At 37.8% G+C, this 17029-nt stretch overlaps 1 protein-coding gene across 1 annotated transcript in view; it reads right to left on the bottom strand.

Annotated features, from left to right (window-relative positions):
• LOC134586240 (collagen alpha-1(XIX) chain-like) overlaps positions 1 to 17029 on the bottom strand; it is a 209227-nt gene that overhangs the window by 129998 nt on the left and 62200 nt on the right. Inside the window, exons 15-17 of the mRNA XM_063441733.1 lie at positions 14698 to 14751; positions 10793 to 10846; positions 8416 to 8460 (exon numbers count right to left, since the gene is read on the bottom strand). Coding sequence (XP_063297803.1) covers positions 8416 to 8460; positions 10793 to 10846; positions 14698 to 14751 — 153 coding nt within the window. The remainder of the gene's footprint in view (positions 1 to 8415; positions 8461 to 10792; positions 10847 to 14697; positions 14752 to 17029) is intronic.

Below are 17029 nucleotides of genomic sequence, written 5' to 3'. Positions count from 1 at the left end.
ATGATGTTTGAAATGCAACTCGTCTTCGTAAGTTTCTATTATATTACAGTGCTCCGTTTTCAAGAAGGGTCATCATAATAGTAGTCCCGTAGCCCAGTTTTATACAAGAAAACATAAATTACAAATAACATGCATTGACCTTAATATATACAATACACATAATATAACTCTTATAGAGAGAGTGTCACTTCCCAGGATTTTTATAATTATGTTTATTAACATTTGCATTTTACAGGTGTGAAAAAAAAAAAAAAAATGTAGACTTACACACTTTTCTATCCCACAGCGGGCCCCTTAGCTCCCGGTCAATTGTTCTTATATGCTCTATCCTTTTCATCTATTTCTCCTCTTTATTTGTAATCTTTACATTAATCTCAAATTATCTGAACTGGGGGGGGGCGGAGCCTGACTTGCAAACTGAATTGACGCATGTTAGAGGGGCTCATGAGAATCAGTCGATTTCCTGGGAATAATCCCTGAACCCAAGGGGGAACCAATGACAAACAGCGCTACCCATATCAGGGAGGCCCTGGCAAGCATTGTGACACCTTTCCTGGGTACTATTGATATCAGGAGCCCGAGGTGGTTTACTGCGGCCTGCAGGTGGCGGAGCTGGGGAGAGGCGGCCGCTCTTCTCTCCTTTGCATCTGCAGGGCAGACCCACTAGTCTCCTACCTCCCCCCCCCCCCCATTGGACCGGTGGGGGTGATCCCGGTCCGCTTCTAGAGGGCAACCTGGCTGTGACAGGCACAAGGAATGGTGCCGAGCGAGCCAACTGTGGGCACGGAGTCATACTACAACAAACTATCAGGCAAAAAGCAAATGTTCACCCACCTAAGCAATCACCTCCACGCACCCAGCAGAGGCTTGTGGCAGTGAGAGTGAAGAGAGCGGGAACAAAGCAGAGGAGCAAGCAACCTCTCCCACCTGCACAAGCCAGTCCACAGATGAAGAGAAAGGCAGTTAGACCCCGATGCCACAGATTTGGCTGTACGACCTGTAACCGGCTGCCTTTATCGGCAAGTACCTGAGATCACACAGGGAACCGGGTGTCCCATGAAAATACTGACAGCAAAAGGCTGCCAGCACCGACTGCGAATACCTGCATATTGGGGTCTGATCGCAACACAGCTTAACCGCCGTGGCGGGTTCCTGAGTACTGGAGTCGGCTGAAGCAGGACTTACCTTCCAAGGCATGTTACCAGAGTCCTTATGACTGCTGACATTATTTGACATCTCCCTGCATACACTTGTGAACTCTCTTTTTGTTCTGTATATACTTAACTGACTATAGTTTGGGGCAGCTCCATTAAGGATTACAACGATCAGGCAGTCAAAAATAAAATCTCCAGGCACTCAAGGTGTTCAAGCCGCAGCTAGCTTGACAAAGACCTCTTAGCAGGTTGAAACGTTGCTGCTCTTACGCTTTTGAACCAATAAATCTGCCTGCGGCTTGAACACTTTGAGTACCTGGAGATTTCATTTTTGACTGCCTGATCGTTGTGGGATTGCTTGTCCTGCTCCATTGCATCAGGTATTTGCTGGGATTGAGTATTGCATCTGAGTGCAAGTGCAGTTATCGACAATATATAACAATACACGCTAATTCCAAATAATCTGTTACACTATCCATATAATTCTCATACAAGGAACAGTTGGGAAGGCAAATATTCAAAAAGGGACTGTCCAGTTCGGAAATGGCCAAACTCTAGAATCAGCAAATAATTGTAGGAAAGACTGGGCAGGGGACTAAAGTGCAAGCAGATTTATTAGATGTACAGCAGCAAAGTTTTAGCTCCTATCAGATACTTTATTATGAGTTTGATAAAGGGTCTGTTATAAGGCTGAACATTGGATGCTGATTTTCATCCAATAAATCTGCCTACATTTAAGACCTGCACCCAGCCTCTCCTTCTATTATTTACTATCCTTATAACTGACCTTGACCCCCATCCCCAAAGCTTATATGTGGCATAATAACATCTCTAGAATTTTTCGACAGGCTGTAAAAGATGTAGAAGTAGCTTGCAACTTTCAGATAGCTGAAAAAAACTTACAGGGTCAGGCAGATTTGTTTAGCATTATTGTGAATCTGTCTAGGTAGCCTGATAGCACATCATGGTAGTGTCAGGAGGTGGGATGAGAACTAAACTAGAGTTGCTTGCTACTGCTAAATAACTGCAGCGTGTTCATTAGAGCAGATAAAGAATTGCTCCACTTAGAATGCTTTATCTCGTGGAAACAAATCACTACTTATTTAGTGTGATGGTGATTTTACAAACTGGTTAAATCGTTAGAAAGAGCACCCAAGGCACTGAACTGTCATTAATTTTAATATTTATTCCGTTCATTGATGTTTATCCTGATGCCTTAATAAGTCTAATATTCATTCCAGGCAGTATATTACATTAAGAAAAAAAAAAAAAACTGTCACTGATCACACACATTTTTTCTCTGTGTTCGAGTGGTAGTTGAGCATGAATAATGGCTGAATATAGATTTCATTAACATGAGATAGGAATTGTGTGTGTGCACAGGAACATTATGAAGAATTATCCTACAGCCTTGAATTGTTTTACACCGCCATGCCAGCTGACAAAAATCTACAAGATAATCTATATTGAACTTCATGTTAAAGTTTGGAGCTTGCTTTATTCTTTTGAACACAGTGATAAAAGCCCATACACCACTCAGATCCTCTGAGATGCTCGCCTTTTCTTCTTGCTACACGTCCAGCATAAATTTAATGTGCACCGTGAGATGTGAAGAGAATGCACAAGTTGGGAGGACTTAGTATGGAGGAGAGAATAATTACGTATGAACAAAGCACATATTTAATTGAAGAATTAACAAAATGCAAGTTATAAAACACCGGCTGTTATGCTTATTTTGATTTTGAAAAAAAAGTGTTATAAAAGGGCAGAGCTTTTTTTTTAACAATGTTTTTTTTTTTTAATCTTTTAGTCGTTTTCTTAATTTTTTTTTTTTTTTATGACCATTTCTCACTATGACCTAGCAAATTCTCATCAGGATATGTAAGAGTTACATAATGCTATTTAGACTTTCTCTGTTGCCCCCAGCTTTATCTCTCTCTGGAAGCTAATGTCAGCGGTTAGTATCTTTTAAAAGCAGGCTTATTATTTAGTCGATTGACCCATTATCTAAGCATTCGATTTAGCACTTATCTTCTAAATAAGGATATCAAACAACATTTTACAATTAATAAGTGGTGATTTTCTTCCTTGATATCTATTTCCTAAAACTATTTTCTTCTTAATGTTGACTTTTAAAGTATCATTTGAACGAAACAGACAAAAGGCCACAAGGATCTGACACTAACTCTACCATTCTGCTTATATAGACCGGTAGTTTGAAAACTTTAAGTGGCAGTCCACATAGCAATCTGATGCAACAAGAAAGGTTCCGTACAGTCATGATACATGTGTTGTAGAAATAATGCACACAATCACGATAATTCATGAATGGGAAGGTGAAAGATGAGTGAAGTGAAGTGAAGTTAAGGCATCAATTAGATGTTTTGTGGAGAGTGGCCCATTGTAAATCCTCCCTCTGTGTCTACATTTTCTAACCGAAATCTGCAGTCTGGAACCTCATTGTGCTGTAAATTAGAATAAGAACAATGGCAGCTACCAGTATTTCTTTCTAAATGGAACAATACGCCATTTACTAGGAACTCTAGAAAATAAGCTGAAAATAGAAAAGTTGTCATACAAACTTAGTTAACTTAAGTATAACACTATAAACATTTCTGTATGTAAAAGAAATGTGTTGAAGCAGGGGATAACTCATATGTTACCATTCTACAGGGGTATTTAGTTTTAAAATGCATTTGCAATAATTTCCTAGTATGAATTATGACTAATAGTTAAGGCAGAGTGAATCATTGACAATTCTAGAATACATGGGGCAGTCAAGTTATAGTTAAAGGAACTGTATAGTATCAGGAATTAAAATGTCTTCTAAAATATCATTTTAGACATCTGGTCCCCTTACCTCTGGTTAAAAGGTGAGTTTTGCGAGGGTCTGTCGCTTAACACGCGCTCCGCTTCCTTGGTCGAGATCTTCAGACCTGATGATCTCAGCCAATCCAATGCTTTTCCATAGGAAAGCATTGGGAGCCTATCGCTCATGTGTGGCAAAACTCAGCACTGTGCCAATCAGCATCTCTTTATAGAGATGCATTGAATCAATGCATCTCTATGGGGCACATTCAGCATCTCCATGCAGAGCGTGGAGATGCTGGCCATTATGCAACACTAACCTCACGGGAGGTGTCCCTAGGCACTAATGTAAACTAATGTTTGCATTAAAATGCATGCAGGGACAGAATAAAGACACCATACAAAACACATTAAGCTGTAGTTGTTCTGGTGGCTATCGTGTCCTTTTAATAAAAAGAAGCTTACAAAAGTAGAGTGATTCCCTTACACTTCAGTTCTCTCTACTCAAGTCATTGTACAAGTTAAACCATCTCATGTTTTTTAGAATGTACCAATATACCTCACCAACTTCATACCATTGTACTGTTACAATATTATAGATTCAATAATATTCTGTAATGGCCTTTTGTAGACAGATTTATGCAATTCAGGAACTAATAGAAGTGATGCAAATATTAATATCTAAATTACCAAAATTATGGAGCTTGAAAGTTTGTGCAACCAGCAGATTTGTTTTATCAGGAAGTAGGAAAGGTGAGATATTGCGGTCATGCTAGAACATGGCACTGTTACAAAATGTAAGCAACACAAAGCAATCAAGAACACAAACATACAGAAGAGAGTAGTAAGACTGGTAAAGGCAGCAATACAAAGGAAAATAAATGGCGTGCACACTGGGCGTGCGCACTAATCCCTGCGGCACGCCTGTGAGTCCTGCAGGAACGCGTAGGAACGCCGTTCCCACTGTTCCTGCAGGCATTCTGCCGCCCCCAAATGCCCTCCTCCTCCCCCCGTGTTCTCCCTGTCATGGGGGGGGGGAGCAAGAGGTGATGATCACCCCCCCCCCTGTCGGGCGCCGGTCGGGCGCATGCCTCCATCTCAGCTGCGGCGAGGGAGCTGTGTGCTGTCTGCTCCCTCTCGCCGCGCCGTTTGATGATGACATCATATTCCAGCTCCCAGCTACAGCAGACAGCCCGTGCAGCGAGAGGGAACAGAGAGCACATAGCTCCCTCACCGCGGCTGAGATGGAGACAGGCACCCGACCCACTGGACCCCAGGGACAAGTCCACACCAGCTCTCCAGGTAGGGATGCTGGGTGGACATTTTTTTATTAAAAAAAAATAATTTGTGTGTGTGTGTGTCTGTGAATGTGTGTGTGTCTGTATGTGTGTGTGTGTCTGTAAGTTTGTGTGTGTTTGTGAGTGTGTCTGTAAGTGTCTGTGTGTGTCTGTGAATGTATGTGTGTGTGCCTGTAAGTGTGTGTGTATGTGTGTCTGTGAATGTATGTGTGTGTGTCTGTAAGTGTTTGTGAGTGTATGTGTGTGTACGCGTATATATATATATATATATATATATATATATATATATACACAAAAGTGTATATTATTTTTTGGGGGGAGTGGGAATCTTGGGAGAGTTCCCACACTTTATTCCCCCGGACTTGACCCCTGCCGGCAGGGGAGATCTCCGGATCTCCCCTGCTGGCTCATGCAGAGCTGGTGCTATCTGAGTGCCGGCTCTGCTCTAAGCCTCCATGGGCCGGCGGGGAGATCAAAGATCAACTCACCAGCCCACAGCAGCATGGAGGGAGGCAGGAGAGGACCCAGGGAGCTCTAGACAGAAGCTCCGCCAGGTTCCTCTCGCGAGATCTGAGCGTTGCCGCGGCAATGCTCAGATCTCGCGAGAGTGAACTCTAGCCCCCGGGCTAGAGTTCACTCTCCCTTGGACCACAAGGGATGGCACATGGCAGCAAGGATTCCCCCCTCCCTACATAAGGTAAGAAGGGAGGGGGGTTATTTACTAATCTGCCCCCACCTTCACAATCCCTCCAAACATACAGCACACACACACATACAGCACACACACACACAGCACCTACACACATACAGCACCCTAAAACAAACAGCACGCACACACAGCACCATCACACACACAGCACACAAACAGCACCCACACACATACAGCACCCTCACAAACACACACAGCACCCTCACAAACACACACAGCACCCTTACATACACACAACACCATCACACGCACAGCACACAAACAGCACCCACATACATTCAGCACCCTCACAAACACACACAGCACCCTCACAAACACACACACACACAGCACCCTTACAAACACACACACAGCACCCTTACATACACACAACACCCTCACACACAGCACACTAACTGCACCCTCACAAACACACACAGCACCCTCACTCAAACAGCACACTCACACACAGCACACTACCAGCACCCTCACAAATACATGACACAAACAGCACCCTCACACACACACATCACACAAACAGCATCCTCACACACACAGCACACTAATAGGACCCTAACACACATACGCAAACACCCTCACACAAGGCACACTACCAGCACCCTCACACACAGCACACAAACAGCACCCTCACACACAGCACACTACCAGCACCCTCACCCACATAGCACACTACCAGCACCCTCACACACACATCACACTAACAGCACCCTCACACACACACACACAGCACCCTCACAAACAGCAGTATATGTATATGTGTGTATGTGTATGTATGTATGTGTATATATATATATATATGCGGCGTGTGTTTGTGCTTTAGGGTGCACACCCTAATGCAATAGGTTGCGCATGCCTATGAATAAATGTAAAACACAATAAACATATGTCTAAAAGTTTCCAATCTGAGAACAGGTGATGGACTAAGGCTAGAGAAACACATATGTAAATAAAGAGCATGGTATAAATAAGGGATCACAAAAGTATAAAAGGTACATTTTTAGTGCAAATGAAAAGGTAATACATTTATAATTCAAGAAATAATGTGTAGGTTCATTGAGATAAATCCAATATATAATAAAATTAATTATTTAGTGCATACCAATAAATAAAACAGAGACTTTTGCTATCCCTCCACATCAGTGCTCATAATAATGCTAAAAGACAGTAACTCGTAGAGCACACCAGATAGATTACAGCATTAGAACGCAGCAGGGTAGAGGTGGTACACTGTTAAAAGCGATTTTGCTTTGTAAGACATATTTTGCCGTATTAATGCAAATAACTTTTGCTTTTATCTATTGTAAATTGATACATAAAACGATGCTTGATGTAATGTGCACAAACAATTGCCTCTTTACTTTAGAAATACAAAGAAGATAAGATCTGAGCACAGCTTGAAACAAGCCTACTTTAAGAAAGCAACTTGGAATGCATTTTTTTACAGTTTGAAAATGGAAGACTCCAAAAAAAATGTATTGCATAATCAACCAATACGACTGAAACCTACGAAACATTGCATAAATAAAGCTCATGCAATTGAGTTTATTTTGTCTGCAAGTAAATTTCTCCTGTTGCTAAACTTCCTTTCAGACTGTAGGTAAGACGGATAACGCTGGGTACTATAGATAACAATGGGCACTGCAATATCTTTATTAAACAGAGCATCAACAAGATAATATATGGAAATAAGAATAGAAGATAAAAGTGATAGTAAGGAAAGTAGAGTTATTTTGCAACTCATACAGTGTACATTGATCTGTGAACCGGAAATATTGAAGTTTACTAGGCAATTTTTTTTTTCTCAGAGGCCCAATTATAGAAGGAAACTGTATCACAAATTGGCAACTAGTATGTGTAGAATATAAAGTTCCATAGACCATAACATTTTGCTATATGTTGGTCGTAAATAGTAACTTCCCCTAAGAGATTTTATCATTACGTGACAATCTTCAATTTGCTAGGGTCTTCTATGCTCAAAGCCACAATATAAAACGGTTAGCGGTAGACACTTACTCTGCAACTCCTGAGCAGATCTGATTCTTAATCAATACATTTACAACTCTTAGACTCCAAAAAAAAAATTAAGGGTCTTCAAAGGACACATTTCATGTTTATCAGACACCAGACCTCAAAGGGCACAATCTCACAATATGCCCTGGTACAAGATACCTCTTGCATTGTGGGATTACTTGAGCATTGCATTATGGGAACTCCTGTCCTCATTTAAAGGTCTGCCATCTTGTCTCCCCGCTGCATGGTTTTGTGCTAATTGCTAAACTTATATACACTTTAACAATATAAAAAATACAAAAGGCATTTGTGAAACATACCTTGGCAAGAAAAATACCCCATATTACTAGTTTATGGGGTCTTAGCATACTGAATGCAAATCACAGCATGATAAATATTCAATTAACCATTTTATTAGAAAATTAAAGTTACTCACAGGGGGGCCAGGAGGACCAGGTCTGCCAGGAGAGCCTTCATTACCCTGTCATTACATAAGAAATTAAAAATTCTGCTCAATTATTTCCACTTAAGAACTACGGAAAAGAAGGGAGTGATTAGTTAGCTTAACAAGCATTTATTGTTTTACACACTTCATGTAAAATTTTTCCAAATACTGAATAGCTAGTTTCTCTGAAACCATATACTTTATACAAATCTGATAGCTTATATTTTACTTAATAAATAAGCAAGATGTCCTATGTGCATTATGTTCATTTTAGGTTTATTAAATTGTAAACAAGTGTTAATTACAAATAGCTGAGCTGGAAAAATTGCTAAAGCTAATTTTTTCATGTTATTCTTTTTTGGTCTAAAATTTATAATTTGTTTATCAATTCTCCACACTCTCCAATCTAGCGTCTATAGATTTGATGTCAGTGACTATGTCTTTATATTGTTATAATAAACAACTAGCCTAAATAATGCATGTGGGTACAATAAGAAGGCACTTTATAGCAATTGGGACTCAATTTAAAATTTTTGGAGAGCTTTACAAATGATTTAAAATTTTGAAATAAAAATGTATTCATGATATACATACATACATATATATATATATATATATATATTTGGGAGTCTAGCCAACTCCTTGGTTTTGCACCCCTCCCTCATCTCAGGTCCCTATTTAGCCTTGTACTGCAGAGAGCCTCAGATGGAATTTTTTCCCAAGTAAGTGGGTTAATCTCATAAGATCAGACATTAGACTGTGAGAGTAGGACCTGCCAAAGATGGGGTACATTGACGTTTTGGCAGGCTTATGCAATGTATGATCATATAATGTAACTAAATCCCCATTATTATTTTTTGCCTAGATTAGGTGTTTTTAAAAAAAAACTTTTAAAAACTAATAAAATCTGTCAACATTGAAGTTGCTGTTTAGTAGATAGGAGAGTGCGCTGGATCTTGTGTATTGTTTATTATATATATATATATATAATATATATATCATTTGTTTTTACAAAATTTTGAAAAAAATATTTGAAAAGCACAAATCTGTATTTCTAACATTATAGTGTCCTCTGGTTCTTCCCTCCCTTGCACCTACTCCCCCTCTGTTGGCTAAAGCATAAAAACCCTTTAGTCACGTACCCAATTTAAGCGCCGATGTCCTTCGGAGATGGGTTGATGCTCCACCTCCTCTGACGTGGTATAGGGCTAATGCACATGCCCAGCAAGTACATTAGGCCCTCCACATAGGAAAGTATTGCTTTAATTATTTTCTATGGAAATTTCACTGACAATGGATGTTCTCATGGAGACCATGAGGACATCCAGCATCAGTTAGGCAACCTAAAGTCAGTAAGCAAGCAGGAAGTACATCTAATGGCTGTCTGATTGACAGCCACTATAGCGGTCTTAGTCCTGCAATCCAGACCACTTCAATGAGATGAAGTGGTCTGGGTGACTATAGTGTCCCTTTAACCACTATAATAATTCACCCATATAAAAACTATAAAAAGACAATCTATGCAGAATAACCACTAAAACTCATTGTATTCTTTATGGTATATAAAAAACCATAAAAAGACAATATATGCACAATACCCACTAAAACTCATTGTATTGGTTATGGTACAATTAGGCTTTGTTTGCTGCCCTTTGGTTTTCTGACAAACCATTTACAAAACATTTGACACAACTCATGACTGTCTATGATGCACAAAGTCTGGCTCACTGGCAGTTTCTAGATAATGAAGAAGTTACACTTCATATTATGTGTTCAAACCTATCCAACTCTGGATTTGGGTGCCAGGGAGAGTACCAGTTTTTGTGAAATCACTTGAAAATGGCTTGATGGGAAATGAGGGGATGCCACTTTAAGACTTACAGCTGCATAACCACTAAAATGAACTGTAGTGGTTGTGGTATTAAGAGTGTCCCTTTAATTAGAGTCACACTTGTATATTTTTTTCTTCCTCTATACATGCATACTCTATTTTTATAAAACCATTTTAACTGGTGTGAAGTCAAAGATCTTTTCATCATCCTTAAACTGCTAGCAAATCATACTGGCTGCCAAGGGTCTTACAAAACTAAGGTCATGGTGACCTTTTATGGAAGGCAATATACATGATGGGTTTCCATAATCTGTTGCCAAATAGAAGACTTAAAAATATAATAAATGGATTAAAATAACTTCAACAATGTTCAAGCTTTATATTTTACAATTTTTTTTCTATAAACTATTTTTAAAAAAGCAGATCATCCACAATAAACGTACCACTAAACCCAATGTTAGGCTATATAACTGACATAACAGAAGTATGTTCTGTTCAAGCTAGTATGTGTAAAAACAGGCAATTATTTATTTCTACCTTTTCTCCTCTGGGCCCAGCCGTTCCTGGATGTCCAGGTCTCCCAACCGGCCCCTGTAAAAAAAAACAAATAAATTGGGTTTGTAAACAACAATAAAAAGCTTTGCACAACCAATTTGTTTTGAGAAGTTGTACTTTTTGAGGTCAGCCTAACCCAATTAAGTCTCCCAAGAAGCATCTTCCCTTTCTGACTGATAAAACAGCTGCATGCTACTGATAAGCCTCACAGATTGAGAGTGTACAGTGCTGTTTGTGGTAGCTTTTTCACCTTGGCAGATCAAATGAGAAGACCCTACCTGTTATGTGTTGATATAGTGAAAGGTTCGCGTTGCTGCTTAAATTAAAATGTGCATATCATTATCATTTTTATTTAGCATAAATATGTCTAAAGACTTAAGGATATGTACTGTCAACTAACAGCAGAAAACAGTTTTAGCAATGACTTATGCTAAGTGGAATAAATTGAACAAAAGCATGGAAAACAACACTGATGTGTCTATAGGAAATAATTTTAATTATCGTGGTTATAAAGCCATGATTTCTGTTAGCCATGGCAAATGCATAGACACTCTCACTTAACATTTATATAATATCACTTATGGTAATAATATACTGCTTTATATATACTTAATGAGGGTGATTTAAATGTTGTTTATATAGTCCCAGTTATGTTGTTGTTTTGCTGATTATTTTAAATTGACATCTAGAAGAAGCCTATTCATATAAACTAATTTGTCCTGATTATCTCTCACTATGACCTAGTTTAGAATCTTCATGTGCTGATACAGAGATTACAACTCCCATAAACTACACACAGCTCAGTAACCCTGACTTACAGTACATACATGATATATTATTATATTCCTGAAAACTCCATTAGGTGCACACCATTAGATTCTCCTGGAGGTATGTATTTTCTCTTATTTAATATTTACTTGCAAACATGTTCAAAGCAATTTGATCGATACCTCTGCTTTATGGAAATAATAACAACACATGGATACAGGATTTTTATAACCCTAGATCATGTGTATGTAGCATATTATGGGGTAAAAATGGCTTTATTATATTATATTCTTCAACAGCTGCAGAAGCTGCAGACAAGAGATCTCCTGGATATGCAAGCTGTTTTTAGATTTACCTCCAATGAAAACAGAAGACAGAATTTTAGTAACAAAAACGTATTCAGAAAACTAATCAAATAAACCGGAAAGGGGAAAATGTGCCAATTAGTATACCACAAAATATATACATACTATAAATATTATGTGTATATTTTACAACACACCGATAAGAGCATTTTACAACCTGTTAGTTTATAGATCAAGTGAGGAAAAAGTAACTAATATAGGGTAAAACAGAAGCAGCAGTAAAAAAACAACAACAACAACAACAACAACTATATATGTAGTATATTTATTAAATGAATTAGAAATAAATTATATATGAATACAGATATCTTTTTTACTCCCTCCTCCAATTTTTTCCCTCTACTTGCCATTTCTCACTTGATCTTTTTCCCATCAGTCATCCCTTTTTTTGACACCAGAGGTACAAATCAAAAACCATGTTTATGCATCACTCGATGCATTTGGTTTGCGATTTGGAATTCCACCCATGGCGCCTATCTGAGGGAGCATGAAATCTGAGTTAAGCTTCAACTGCACCCTTAATCTCTCTTCTCAGGCCATCTTTACGACTATACGACTACATTCTACCTGTTAATTGCCAAGAAAACGGGCAAGCACTACCAAGTATAATTATGCGAGAGAAAGCGTATCCATAAAATAATTGCACATGCTGGCTTCAATGTACTAGACATTTAATAATTTTATTGTTTAAATGTTACCACACCATCGGAACCTTCCTAAATTGAGGTCTTGAACGGAAAGAACATAAAGACAAAGAAAGCCATATTGCATTCAAATATCTGATTTATCACAGTTCTACTATCGTTTGAATTAAACACATTAAAGAAGAAATTAATTAGTATTTGCTTTAATAACATAACGCGAACATTGTTCAGTAAAGTGCCAAGTTAATTATCAGAAACCATTGATCATTTGGTTTGCATTTGATTTTCATACACCCTTGAAATAAATAGTTCCACCAGAAATTCATGCAGAGCTGTTCAAAAGTGTCTTATGCTATGTCCTACAATTATCAAAGACTGCATTTCAAAACTCACTTTGTTTCTTGACTTAAATACAGACAAGCTTAAACATGGTCAGAAATGACAGTCACTCACATGTCTTTTCCAATCACATGTATGTTCATATATTTAGAGAGATAATGCCAATGCTGGGAATTTGAGGTCATAGGTGAAATGCAAAGACTCCTGTCTAACAATAAGCATTTGAAACGATTAAGAAATCTAACAGTATTTAAATTCCATGCCGCATATCATAATCTCACACATAGAGACGCTCAATGCAGCTCAATTGGATTGATGTTATCTGTATTGTGCAATCTAGAAATGTCTGCCTAATGACTTCATCCAAATTGCAATCTTTAATAATAAATAATAATGGGCACACGATAGTCAACTATTTCACAATGTGTCAAGCTCTCACAAAATTATACTTATTCAAAAACAAACAAAACAAAACAAAAACATAGAATTATTTACTAAATAGTGAATTGTATCAAACTAAAATTTGAAATAAAAAATTTAGGCTAAAACAGACAAGCTGTCACTAACGCAGCATGCACACAACATGCAAGCAAACCTTTAAAATTGCTATAAAAGCTACCTTTATTCAAGTGCTGAGATAGACTCCTCACTGTACTATGATTCACCTCTGGTGATATCAAAATGAAGTATATGCATCCAGTCAGATGCTTCTCAATGAAAGTGGTCTGGATGCCATGTTCCTGTTATTATAAACCTGCAACTGAAAACATTGCCATTTTGCATGAACAGCAATGTTTATCTTGCAGGTTTAGCATACCTCTAGCCGCTGTCTTCCTAACAGCCACCAGAGGTGCTCTCACCCCAATAGCTAAGTTAAACTAATTTTGCCATGCATGCGCACTAGCCTCCCAATATTTCCCTATAGGCAAACATTTGATTGGCTTAGATTATTAACCTTGATCATCTCAGCCAAGGAGGTGGAGCTTCAGCACAGAGACCAGAGAGCTGCAGGATAAAAGGTAAGAAATCTTACCATAGGGGGATTCACCTATATAGGGGACACCTACATGTGTAAGGGAACTATAGCATTAGGAATACATGTATGTAATCCTAATACTGTATTGTTTCTTTAAGGATACGATGTGTGACAATCGCTGTGATCCACCAATCCAGCACCGTTCCCAGAAATGCATTCAATGCACACAATGTCCAGTGTCAGCATACTTTACATACTGATGCTGGATGTTATATAGATTCAATAATTAAACCTAATTCTATCAGAAATGGCAAAATGGAAGCAGTGCCAGTATTTCTAAAATCACTTCATTATGATTCTGATGCTTAAGCTGTCCCTTAAACAATTTATATAGCAGACCTAGGAATTAAAACATAAATCAATTACACACTTACGTTCCAGCATTACATATTAACTACTTGATATTAAAATAAAATCAAATAGACCCTTTTGAATATTGCCAATAAGCAAACACTACCAAGTTTTTTTTTATATATAAAATACTAAAGAGAGAATGGGGACATGATGACTGAAAAAGGGGACGTCTCATCAGATTAAAGTGATTTATCTATGCCCAATATAACAGAAGAAACAAGCTGTATGCCGACATATTCTCATCTCAATTCAAATGAAATTTGAAACTGTTTATACCCAGGACTCCATGAAAAGTCATATAGAATATTTTCAAAACAATAGTAAAGGTGTTGTTCAATACTATATTCTAAGCTTGTGTTCAACAGGGGTACTCAAACTTACTGTAGTTCCAGGTGGGCCTGCAGCTCCAGGCAGCCCAGGGATACCTTGATAACCCTATAAATAAACAAACAAATAAATCATATATTTGGCATATAAATACTGTATTGAAAATCTGATTTGATTTCAGAATGGACTGCAAATTAACTTTAGACAAATGTCAGAACTAAACTTCAAGATGTACTACAAGAAATAAATGCTATGTATCGACAGAGCTGCATTCACTCAGATAAAATGTGATATGATGGTCTGCTTCTTTACACTTGTCCTCCTGGGGTAGATTAAAGTGAAATAGATTTGAAAGCATTCTGTAGCATAAATAGCTTGACATTTTGGCACATGACAGCTTGGGTGGTAGACATTCTACTCAGATGATACAGTAATTTTCAGAGACGTATGCATGCTGTCCATGATTGACCTCATCCTTCCCTTAGTTTGCTATTATTTCAGACTGAGCATTTACGGTACTTCCAAACATTTTAATATGATGTTCACTTGTCGACTATATATATATGTTCGTGTGGTCTGAAAAATAAAATTAAATGTAACTATCCACACACGCACTGTCCTTTAACTGAGTGCCTTTGCATCAGTCAAGTAGTATAGAGTAAGCATAGTGGTACAGCACATATTACTTCTCCAATGCAAGGTGTGCCCTGCCTATGCCTGGACTGCAATGTATTGTGATGCCAAACACTCAATGAAATGCTTTTAATATAAATTTTAAATAAAACTGAATATATCATGAAATAAAAGGTTTACACAATATATAGGCACTTTTAAATGTTGTGTTTATATAATGTTATTTTCAGAGAACATTACACTAAATAGTGACAGCTCTGATTTAACTTAAACCTACTAACCACAGCCTATCTGGATGGTACATTGTGCTTGAAGTGAGTATAGATAGGATTCATACTTTTTCAGGGAACATTGATAGCAAATATTAAAAGCCAATCATTTAAGCAGAATTTCCATTATGGTCTTCTGGTTTGGCAGAATTGCCAATATAAAAATGATGGCATTTAAATATATATATATTGAACACTACCATTCCTTGTTCCTTAAAACCATTCTGAAACTGATTTCAATTCATTCTGAGATGGCATCTTATTTTATACAGACACATTGCAATTGAAATATACTCCACCAAAGTAAAGCTGTACTCACCTCACAACTCTGAATTGAGGATCACCCTTTTACCCATTTACAACTGTTCTTCACCCCACCCACTCCAAGAGTTCTAAACCGTACAGGGAGTTATATTGCACTTTGCGTAGTACAATCACTTGGATGGCATTCAAGTCCCTATTTATATCACTTAACCTGGAAAGTGAAATAATTGTCCACACAGATATTCCATATGAACCTGCATTTCTTCCCTTTTCTAACCTTTATTCAAATATTTTTAATGGACTTGGATAATTATAAATAGTTATAAAGAAATAATAAAAAAAAAATAGCATTTACATTCAAAACTCCAACTATTTTTGGGATTCAATGTATTGGTATTATTTTAACTGAAATATATCTTGACAAAAATGATAAAAGCAAAAATAATGGGTTTCACCATAGAACCAAATAACTAAAATATACTTCAGTATATCTTTGCCCTTTTAGTAGGCATAAGCCATCTTTGCACTTTTAGTCTCTTTTTTAAGTTTTGCATCAAATATAATTTGTGATGCTCTGCATGATTTCTGTATACATGCTTTCTGCTGAGGTTTGCACTTAACTTGTGTTCCACCCTCTTTTATATGTTTCCACTGGGATTTGCGTTCAGTTATAAATTGCCGTCTCACTTTAGTTATACATTATCCTTATATGACTAATAAAGTCTTTGGACATTTATTACAGCCTATTTGATTTGTCTTGATTTTACTTCATAATTTATAAAGACAATGTAGCGGAGCCCTAGTCCTAGCAGGGACTTTCTTTTTATGGAAACAGGAGGGTAGCTAACAATATGTAAATTATGACTTATATGTGTATGTTGTTGTGTTTCAATTTGTGTATATATTTATATATGTATATGTGTGTGTCAGTGTGTATGTGATCATGTGTCAGTGTGTCTGTGTGTGCATGTGTCAGTGTGTATGTGATCATGTGTCAGTGTGTCTGTGTGTGTGTGTCAGTGTGTATGTGATCATGTGTCTGTGTGTGTGTGTGTGTGTGTTGGTGTGTATGTGATCATGTGTCAGTGTGTCTGTGTGTGTGTGTGTGTCAGTGTGTATGTGATCATGTGTCAGTGTGTCTGTGTGTGTGTGTGTGTGTGTGTATGTGATCATGTGTCTGTGTGTGTGTGTGTGTCAGTGTGTATGTGATCATGTGTCAG

The sequence above is a fragment of the Pelobates fuscus genome, chromosome 2 (genome assembly GCF_036172605.1).
Source record: "Pelobates fuscus isolate aPelFus1 chromosome 2, aPelFus1.pri, whole genome shotgun sequence".
Lineage (NCBI taxonomy): Eukaryota > Metazoa > Chordata > Amphibia > Anura > Pelobatidae > Pelobates > Pelobates fuscus.
The sequence above is the reverse complement of the archived record's forward strand: the minus strand, read 5'-3'. Positions and strand labels throughout refer to the sequence as shown.